The following is a 10,318-nucleotide window of genomic DNA, read 5'->3' on the forward strand; positions in this document are numbered from 1 at the left end:
AAAAAATACCTGACTTGAGCGTCGGAGGGCCTGACCTGGGGACTTTTTCCCTGGTTTCTGGTCTCTAACGACCGTGTGACTCGTCTGAGTGTGTGCAGATCAATAGCGTCATTATCCTGATCATTCTCTCCGGAGAACCGCCCGTGTGAACCTGTCCAAGGGGTATCCCGCTGATTTAGCATCTCAACGACTCTCCATCAACATTTAGCACAACAAGGCCCGCCTTCATCCGACTTAGCTTCCGGACGGGATCAAATTTGGCGCCGTCTGTGGAAACACAACAACCTGTTCCGGAACGTGACGATGGAGGAGTCTGGCCGCATTCACGTCACTCTGACCGCTGGAGAGTACGAGCTCTTCAAGGAGGCAAAAAGATTGGCAGCCTCTGTGAGACAGGCAACTATCTCACGACCGCGACAAGCCCCTACTGAAGCTTCCAAGGAGCCCCTCCCTGTTTCAGATCGGGGTTCCAAAAGAAAGCAGCCTGAGGTATTTCCTCAACATCCTTATCGTGAGCCTGGTATAGGATATTATCAGCCAGAGCTCCAAGCACAAAGCCTTAAGAAGGAGCAGCCTCAAGCATCTATGGCTGAGAGTTCACAACCGCAGGATTCGAAGAAGGGAAAGGCCCTTGTCATACCTGAGGTATTCCCCGAAGATTCGGACGAGAAAGTACCTTTCTCGGCTAGGATTTTAAATGAAAGACTGCCCAAAGGTTATAGGGCCCCGTCGATCGGAGAATATGACGGGAGCAAGGATCCGGAAGAGCACTTGTGAAAATTCAAAAACGCAGCCCTGCTACACCAATATAGCGATGTTGTTAAATGCAGAGTTTTCCTGAATACTTTATCTGGTTCAACCTTAAAATGGTTTGATGGGTTGCCTCAAGGGTCCATCACCTATTTTTTGGACTTCAAAACAACTTTTCTACGCCGATTTGCTAGCAGTAAGAAATATCAGAAGATAGATCATTGTCTTTTCGCTCTAAAGCAGGGGCCGACTAAGCCCCTGAGAAGTTATATCAACCGCTTTAATCAAGTGGCTCAAGATGTCCCCACTGCCACTTCAGAGATTCTGATGAGCGCATTTTCCCATGGATTGGGAGAGGGAGATTTCTTCAGGGATCTCATCAAAAATCCCGCTCGAAATTTTGATGAGATGGTGGAAAAAGCTGCTTCCTACATCAAGGTGGAAGAAGCACAAGAAGCTTGAAGGAAGGCTGAAAGACCACTTCCTTCCACCAACAAGCAAGAAAGAAGAGCGCCTCAACCACCCCCTCAACCTCTACCGCGAATCCGAGAAGCTAGATCTGCCTTTCATCACGGGTCCGAAATTCGACCTGCCCCTCGAGTTGCTGCTGTACATATCCCCCGACCAGGGTCAGGGAGTAATCGATATTGTATCTATCATAGGTCATGTACGCATGATACTAATCGTTTCTTTCAGTTCACTCGAGACTCCAAGCGGGCTACCGAGATGGGATTGCCTCCGCCCGAGCTAGCTCCTCAGTTGATCAAGATGATGGAAGAACAAAGGGTCTCCGGACAGGCCGGACCATCTCGTCCTGACCTCGCGGGACCTAGCACTCATCAGCCTAGCTGGGGAAAAGAGCCAGAAGGATCACGAGAGGTCGAGAACAGAGGCAATGCAGCTGTCAGAGAAATCGTCATGATCTCTGGAGGGCCGGCTGACGGAGATTCAGGGAGGGCACGTAAGTCTCATGTTCAGCACTTGGAGGTTCATGTCGTCAGGTGCAGTAAGGAGCAAGCTGCTAGCCCTGTTATTAGCTTTAGGCCAACAGACCTGGAGGGCCTGAAGTTGCCTCATGACGATGCGCTCATCATCAAAGCCGTCATTGCCAATAGCCGATTGGTTCGGGTTTTTGTTGACACTGGGAGCTCGGTCAACATTCTATTCAGGACTGCATTTGAAGAGATGCAGATTGATGCTGCTGAACTTCAGCCAGTAGCTACATCTTTATATGGATTCACAGGCAATGAAGTGAAGCCTATGCGTCAGATTAAGCTGGCTATATCCTTGGGCACCAAGCCACTGGTGCGCACAAGGAAGAGCGCGTTTATAGTAGTGGACTCCCCTTCTTCTTACAACGTTATCTTAGGGAGGCCCGCTTTGTATGAATTTAGGGCTGCTGTCTCGACCTTTCACCAAAAAATCAAGTTTCCTATGGGTGAGCAGGTCGGGGTAGTTAAAGGAGAACAGAAGGTTTCTCGGCGGTGCTATATTGACATAGTCCGAGTTGAAGCTCGGAAAAATCAAAGGATGCAGGATGGAGGAGTTCATGTCGTTCAAGAGGAGTCTCTTTCTATAGCTGAAGAGCCCATCCCTTGGGAAGAAGTATAATTACATGTCGAGCGACCTGAAAGTCTGACCCGGGTGGCAAGTGATCTTCCTCCTCCCCTCAAAGAAGAATTAATTCGATGTCTGATCCGCAATCGGGATGTCTTTGCCTGGTCTACTAAGGAGCTTCCGGGGGTCAAGCCCGAAGTGGCTGAGCACAAGTTGCATCTATTACCTGATTCCCGGCCTGTGAAGCAAAAGAAAAGAAATTTCTCAGCTGACCAGAATAAAATAATAAGAGCCGAGGTGGATCAGCTCAAAAAGGCATGACATGTTCGGGAGGTTCAGTTCCCATCCTGGCTCTCCAATGTAGTCTTGGTAAAGAAGCCCAACAATAAGTGGAGAGTATGTATAGATTTCCGAGATCTCAATCGGGCCAGCCCTAAAGACTGCTATCCTCTGCCCCGGATTGATCAAATGGTAGATTCCACAGCCGGATGTGAAAGAATATGTATGTTGGACGCCTACTAGGGGTATCATCAGATACCTCTAGCCCGGGAAGATCAAGAGAAGGTTAGTTTTATTACAGTTGACGGTACTTTCTATTATACTATCATGCCCTTTGGCCTCAGGAACGTTGGAGCCACATACCAGCGGATGATGGATAAAATCTTCCGGGAGCAGATCGGGCAAAAATGTGGAGGTCTATGTAGATGACATACTCATCAAATCCCCGCTGGCCGCAAACTTGATCAAAGATGTGGAGGAAACATGCAGGACTCTCCGACAGTATGGGCTGAAACTTAATCCCTTGAAATGCTTATTCAGGGCTAAAGGAGGAAAATTCTTGGGTTACATGGTTTCTGAGTGAGGAATAGAGGCCAATCCTGAAAAAGTTCAAGCGCTCAAGGATATGCAGCTTCCTCAGAATTTAAAAGAAACCCAGAAGTTGGTCAGTAGAATAACAGCCCTGTCAAGATTCATCTCCAGATCCACAGATCGAGCTGTTCCTTTTTTCAAGGTGCTAAGGAAGGCCTCCAAGTTCCAGTGGGATGAAGAATGCACTAAGGCTTTTGAAGAGCTGAAGAAGTATCTGGAGACTCTTCCCTCTCTTTTTAAGCCAGTTATAGGAGAACCCTTATGGGTTTACTTGTCAGCCACCCCTGAGGCTGTAGGGGCAGTACTCGTTAATGAACATGACAATGTACAATGGCCAGTATATTTTTTCAGCCATTTATTGAAAGGAGCCGAGGCTCGATATACGGCCCTCGAGAAATTGGTTTATGGATTGGTTCTTATGGCTCGGCAGTTACGACCCTACTTTTTATCGTATCCTATCACAGTCTTAACCAATAGCACCATGGGAAGAGCTCTGACTAATGTAGAAGTTGCGGGGCGGCTTATCAAATGGGCCACGGAGTTGGGAGAATATGACATACAGTACCAGCCGCGCACTACTATTAAGGTACAGGCCCTGGCAGATTTTTTAACAGAGATACATCAAGCCAGCCCTAAAGAGACGTGGAAGATCTATGTGGATGAGTCTGCTAATCATCAGGGAAGCGGGGTTGGTGTCTTGGTAATATCTCCTCAAGGGGATATACTTCAGTTGGCGGTTCGACTGAATTTTAGAGCCACTAATAATGAGGCAGAGTATGCAGCTTTGTTGGCTGGATTGCAAGCAGCCCGGCATGTTGGGGCAGCTCGGGTAATCATCTATTCAGATTCCCAGTTGGTGACTCAGCAGGTTACTGACAACTTTGTTATAAATTGTGATAAATTGCAAATGTATCGGGAAGCTTATGAGAAGATGAAGGCAGAATTCACAGAGGTCACTATAACCAAGATACCCAGGTTAGAGAATGAGCGGGCAGACGAATTAGCAAAGATGGCCAGTTCCTTAACTACTTGGGTGCTGGATCGGTCAACTGCACAAACCTTTCTAATAGCTTAAATAGATCTACAAAATAATGCAGAAGCAACTATTGATTGGCGGGCGCCCATGATCAATTATCTCAGACATGAGATCTTGCCGACCGACCCGGAAGAATCACGACGTATAAAGAGGCAGGCCCACGCTTATGTCATGATCGGGGACCAGCTCTACAAAAGGTCTTTCTCTCGACCCTTACTTAAATGCTTGAGTACAGAGGAAGCCGACCAGGCCTTGTGAGAAATACACCTGGGATGCTGTGGTAATCATGTTGGGGGTCGGACATTATCTCGTAAAGTACTGCTGGCCGGGTATTTCTGGCCTACTTTACAAAGAGATGCTCACAAATTGGTGAATACATGCTTGTCCTGCCAGAAACATCAAAACTTGACACATCGACCTACGGCCCTGTTGAGAACTTCTATTGTTTCATGTCCTTTTGATCAATGGGGTATGGATATCGTAGGACCATTCCCGATGGCGCCCGGTCAGAGGCGTTTCTTACTGGTGGCTGTAGACTATTTTTCTAAATGGGTGGAAGCAGAAGCCCTGGCCCGAATCACAGAGGATGCTGTCATTCAATTCTTGTGGAAGAATATTCTTTGCAGATTTGGTATTCCCCACAAGCTGGTGTCTAACAATGGGAGGCAGTTTCAAGGACAAAGAATCCAGGCCTAGTGCAAGGGATTTGGCATAACGCAAGCCTTCACTTCAGTAGCCTATCCTCAAAGCAATGGTCAGACTGAGGTAATCAACAGAGAAATAGTACGAGGTCTAAAGGTCAAGCTAGATCATGTCGGAGGGCATTGGGTGGAAGAGCTGCCAAGCATTCTATGGGCTTATCGCACAACACCTCGGGAAAGCACAAGCCTGACACCATTTCACCTAGTGTATGGCAATGAGGCAGTTGTACCCATAGAAATTGGAGTGCCCTCAGTCAGAAGGATATTATATGATGAAGGAAACACGGAGTAGCGGTTAGCTGAGCTGGACCTTATTAGTGAAACTCGGGACAGAACAACGGCTCGGTTGGAGGCCTATCGACAAAGAATGAGATAAAATTACAACAGAAGGGTAATTCCTCGATTCTTTGGAGAAGGCGATCTGGTCTGGAAGCAAATCAAACCAATAGGGGATGTGACTAAGCTAGCACCACAATGGGATGGAGCTTATAAAGTCATTAAAAAGTTGGCATCCGGAGCCTATTATTTACAAGATGAATGGGGCAAGAGGCTGGATCGACCCTGGAGCGCTAATTACCTGCGACCTTATCGAGTTTGAAGAGACAAGCCGAGAAGTGCAGACCGAGTGATAAGCCGAGCTGTGACATGTCATAGATGGGGTTAGCAGACCGGGGAAAGGTAGATAGGAGAAAGAGAAAGATGTGAAAGCAGAAACTATATGTCCTAATTCTATAGCGAAGCTAAGCAATGTTAATAAAGCAAGCCTAGGAAGGCAAACAGAGAAATAGTAAAATACTTTACAAGCAATTCTCAAGTCATTATATACAAGAAGCCAAAAAATATCATTCGAAAGGAGCAAATATCTCATCCGGTATCTCTTTGAGGATCCTATCATGGTCTAAGAATTCAGGAGGTGGAAGGGACTTTAAATAGTCTTGCTCGTGAAGTTGTCGCAGAGCCCCGCTCGCCCCTTAGATAGCAGATGTGGAAAAATGATGTCCCACCTGTACACAAAATTCTGGAGAACGCAGATACATAGTACGGTTTTGCAAGCAGCGGTCGTTCTCCCCTTCTCTGTAGATTGCCAGAGCTGTTGACACGCCCTCTGTGGTGGCCCTAGCCTGAGCCAGTTCACTTCTGGCGGTGGCCAATTTTGTTGCTTGGGAAGTCAGTTGGGTCTCTTGAGATTTCAAAAGGGCCTCCTGCGATTTTAACTTTTGGTCCTAATCTTGCACCAGAGTCTCGGCCGCACGCAGTTTTTGAACCAACTGGTCCATAGCTCTTTGATGCTCTAAAGCCTGCTGATTCATACTCTGTTGGTGTACATTATCAGCCTGACTTTGCTTTTCCTGGAGCTCTTCAAGTTTGTGGTTGGTTAGGGCTAGGGACACTTCTAGACTATTCTTCCTACTGGTCAAATTTTTTATTTCCGCTCGCAAAGCATGGCTGGCCTGGGCAGGATCATTCAGTTGTAATTCCAGTTCAGCAACATGGTCTCACAACATCTTATTCTGATAATGAGTAGCATGGAAGGAATGGTTCACTATCAGAGATTCTGCACAGGCCTGGGACATACAAGAAGTATGTGATAAGAGCAGGAAAAACAACAGTGGGGAAATTTTTAAAGGTTACCTTGATATATAACTCTGCAAATTGGTCCATCTGGGCCGGGGGAGGTAAGGAATCCATATGCCGCAGGCTTTCTTCCCATAGAGTGGCTAGACGACCTTTTATCTTTAGGGAGCTGGTGGGAACATCTGTCTGAGACTATAACTGCTCCTCAGAAGGAAGAGTAGTGCAATAATTCTGATAAATAAGCGGAGGGGGTCCTGAGGGACCCGCGGCTAAGCCTGAAGGAGCTGAAGGCTTGGCGGTTGCACCAGAAGGAGCTGAAGAAGGCCCCCGAGGTACTGCAGGTGGGATAGTGGAAGGTCGTTCTGAGGGGCCAGCCTCATCGTCATGAGCGTGTTGTGAGGTGGAAGGTTGAGCCAAGGGGGGCTCAGCCTGATTATGGGGTGAAGTAGGGGGATCAGTTACATGGCCCGGGATTGAGGGCGGAGTCACATGAGAAGGAGAGGCGGCCGCAGGAGGAGAGGAGATAGATGATGGGCCTGAGTCGGGCATCGTGCGAGGGGCTCGGCGCCGACGCCTCTGAGATAGCGGCTGATCGTCATAATCAGAGTCATCGGAGGGCGATCGAGCCCTGTGTCTAGAAGGACTTGAGACATTCCGGCTCAGGCGGTCATTTGCAGCATGGGCTCGGCGAGCTACTTGGTAAGCCTCTCGAGAGGCAGGGCTGGCGAAGGGAACGTTGCCTGTGCCCCCACCAAGGCCTATCAATCTTTCACCAAGTCCCCGACCGGGGATATAAGTGGCTCGAGGAGGACTAACCGAGGGTAGTGGTGTTGGGGGAGTAGGCCGGGCCGTACGTGGGGCCCGGGGGCAAGCAGGAGTGGCCCTGTCGAGGTGGACGGGCAGCCCGGGGGCGAGCGGGAGTGGCTGGTCGAGGTGGACGACCTGTCCGAGAGCGAGTAGGTCGAGCCAATAAAGTAGGTCGAGTCGCAGGAGACCCTCGCCGAATGGGTCTGGGTAGAGGATTGGTCGAGGAAGCTTCACTGATTGGAGTCGAAGACGAGTGGGGAAGTGCTCTTCTCTGCAAGATAACTCGGCCTCGCCTCATTATCTCCATGTCACTCAGAGGAAGGGGATGAACCTCCGAAGCATAGGTCAAGACTTCAGCTGCACCGGGTAAAGTGTGAAACTATTTTCCCTAAAAGAAATAAAATACTCATGAAATGATCACAGAACAGGAAGAAGAGCTTACCCAAGGAGCGAGGTGTCTCATGGGTCAGATCGCTCAGGCGAAAATACGATAACAATTCCTCAGATAGTAGGCACATTAAATTTATGCGCCAGCCGGCCAGGCGAGATGAAGCTTCCAAGTAAGAAGAGTCAAGATGAAATTCTCCCAATTCGGGAGAGGAAGGAAGTAGCTGTTGCCATTGCAAGGGCCACTCCACATCGCGGGGAAAGGCAATGAAGAAAAATTGGTCCCTCCAGCTCGGATAAGAAGGTGGTAGGGATGAGAAAAAAGTAGTTCGGAGACGGGGCTGAAAACGAAATGTGCCTTCTTCTTGGCGTTGTAGGGTGAAGAAGCAATGGAATAAGTGGGCGGACCAGGATAATTTGCACACTTCACATAGAATTACAAAGCCACAAAGGATTCTTATGGAATTTGGTGTCAGTTGCCCCAAAGGAATCTGGAAATAGCGGCCTATGTCAATAAAGAAAGGATGGATAGGAAGACGAAGGTCGGCCACGAATTGTTCTCTAAAGAAGGTGCTAGAGCTAACAGGGGGATTGAAGAAGTGATGTATTCCAGTAGGGATGATCACTTGCACGTCATCTTCAACCCCATAGGTGTAACGTAGGTCATCTCGAGCACATTCATCGAAGGAGGAAGAGCCGGGATAAAGTATCGATGCCAAAGAAGGGAGAAAAGAGGGGGACGCCATGAGAAGTGGAGACGAAAAAAGGAAGGATCAAGCGAAAAAGGATTGAGGCGAGAGTAGCAGTAGCAGAAGGGATGCAAGCAAAAGGAAGAAGAAAAGGACGTCAAACGTTGCAAGTCAAAAGCGAGAAGAATATTTATAGGCGCCTAGTAAAGGGGTAATTTCATCAGACCATCATCTATCGACACCAAATAATGGGCGGGAACAACGAGAGCCGTGGGATCCGCCTCGGAAGTAACGCCCAAGGGGCATATTCGGAAGAGCACCAGCGCGATATACGAGGAGGATCTCAGGAAGAGATATGAACAGGTATTAAAGTGCCCACGCTTGCCCGAACTGGGATAATTTTTAGATTTCTCGGTATACGCCCATTCAGACCTGGATCACGAAGGACCCCGGTCTGTGTGTGACTCCTAATATCTCGGTCATTGGTTATCTAGACTGAGGATAGGATGCAGGGCGGGAGCGAGATTAAGGTAGAAGATTGGCTAAGGACAAGGGGTGCTGATCGAGAAATTAGAAAGATCCCCGGTCCAGGATAAATGAGACATGAAATAGGAAGCCAAATTACAAACAGAGCCTGGAGGTCATTTTTGAAAGGAGGTATGCAAGATTATCAGCGATAAAGCAAAATTACAAACACGGTTAAAAAACAAACGAAAATCTGCAGTCAAAGGGTATCACAAGGGAGATAAGCATGTTGAAATAAAGAAAACTCAGTGAATAAGTTGAGAAGAAGTTGATCAGTACATCAAAAGAAAGTGCCCAAGAGTATAATACATATAATCAGCTTAGGGTTTCTCGTCAGCAGGAGGATTATCTTCGCTGGGGCCAGCTAGATGTTCAGCAGGGCAAGATGAAGAGTCAGCCGGAGGCTCGGGCAGAAGGAAAAAGTCATCATCATCCTTAAAAGAGGGGAATGACCCATCAGGAATCTCATCCATGATGCGACCTATATCTAAAAAATCTTCCGAAGGAACAGCTAGAATCATATTATGTTCAAGCATTTGACGAGCTCCTCCGCCCACGCCGCAGCATACCATGAAATTCATTAGATCTCTCATTTTCTTCATGAAGAAGGGGGAGGTAACATATGCTTGTCTATAGGCCCTCAGCCGACCCACTTCACCTGCCAAATAATCGGCCAGCTGGGTCTCCACTTTCTCCTTGTCCGCACGGGCTTGAGTCAAGGCTTCTTGACTTTGGGAAGCATCCTCTTGAATTTTTAAAAGGTTGGCCTGCACAGATCTGAGGGTGGCTTGACCGGTCTCCAACTGGTTTTGAAGAATTTTCTCCCTGTAAGTGCTAGAGGCCAGTTGACCCTGAACTTCTGCTATGGTCTTTTGTAGGTTGTCCCAGGTTTCTTGTAGGCCAGCCAATTGAGCATCCTTATTATCTAGCTCAGCTGCTAACTCTTGACGCTTCTCCACCTCAGAGGCCAACTCCGACTCACTTGTCTACAAAGCTGCTTCCAAGGCCCTTATCTTGTCAAAAGCTGCGTGAGAAATATTGCGGGTCGATTCGGCAGACTCTCCAATTAAGCGAAGATAGTGCGCCAGATCTCCAGCAGTCGGGTGGAGTGGATCGCGGGGAGTCAGGGGCAGTTCTATTTCTTCAAGACGAGCCTTCAGCACTTCATTTTCCCTCTGCAAGCCACAGGCATACTAAATGGCGCTTAGGTTGGCAGAGCAGGCCTGTGTTATGTATAAGAAGAATGGTTATAAAAGATCATGTAGTAGGAGAACATGGAGGCAAAAAAGACTTACAGCAACCATCTGATAAGTTGTTTGATCTAGCCCTCCCATCAGAAGATTCTTCCAAAACTTGTGATTGCCAGAACGCCAGGAGGACGCTAAGTCTCCCTCTAGCTCGACCAAAGCAGTAAGGGGAGG

At 48.0% G+C, this 10,318-nt stretch overlaps 2 protein-coding genes across 2 annotated transcripts; one reads left to right on the top strand and one right to left on the bottom strand.

The window, feature by feature from the left end:
* Positions 1 to 303: 303 nt before the first annotated feature.
* Positions 304 to 2,361, top strand: LOC122010983. Its single transcript, XM_042567437.1, has 2 exons — positions 304 to 645; positions 1,447 to 2,361. Exons 1-2 carry the CDS (start codon positions 304 to 306, stop codon positions 2,359 to 2,361), a joined length of 1,257 nt encoding a protein of 418 aa, XP_042423371.1.
* Positions 2,362 to 6,681: 4,320 nt separating this feature from the next.
* LOC122010985 (vegetative cell wall protein gp1-like) lies at positions 6,682 to 8,429 on the bottom strand. Its single transcript, XM_042567438.1, has 2 exons — positions 8,124 to 8,429; positions 6,682 to 7,431 (listed from the first exon to the last, which is right to left on the bottom strand). The coding sequence occupies exons 1-2, from the start codon at positions 8,427 to 8,429 to the stop codon at positions 6,682 to 6,684; spliced, it is 1,056 nt and encodes a 351-aa protein (XP_042423372.1).
* Positions 8,430 to 10,318: the final 1,889 nt, after the last annotated feature.

The sequence above is a fragment of the Zingiber officinale genome, chromosome 8A, assembly GCF_018446385.1.
Source record: "Zingiber officinale cultivar Zhangliang chromosome 8A, Zo_v1.1, whole genome shotgun sequence".
NCBI lineage: Eukaryota > Viridiplantae > Streptophyta > Magnoliopsida > Zingiberales > Zingiberaceae > Zingiber > Zingiber officinale.

Excerpts from the sequence above, each read along its gene's own strand:
- LOC122010983 (XM_042567437.1), top strand. The coding sequence starts at position 304 with ATGGAGGAGTCTGGCCGCATTCACGTCACTCTGACCGCTGGAGAGTAC. Across the intron at positions 646-1,446 it reads AGGCCCTTGTCATACCTGAG|TTCACTCGAGACTCCAAGCG; the intron begins GTATTCCCCGAA and ends CGTTTCTTTCAG.
- LOC122010985 (XM_042567438.1), bottom strand. The coding sequence starts at position 8,429 with ATGGCGTCCCCCTCTTTTCTCCCTTCTTTGGCATCGATACTTTATCCC. Across the intron at positions 7,432-8,123 it reads TAAGAATCCTTTGTGGCTTT|GTCGTCCACCTCGACCAGCC; the intron begins GTAATTCTATGT and ends GCTCTCGGACAG.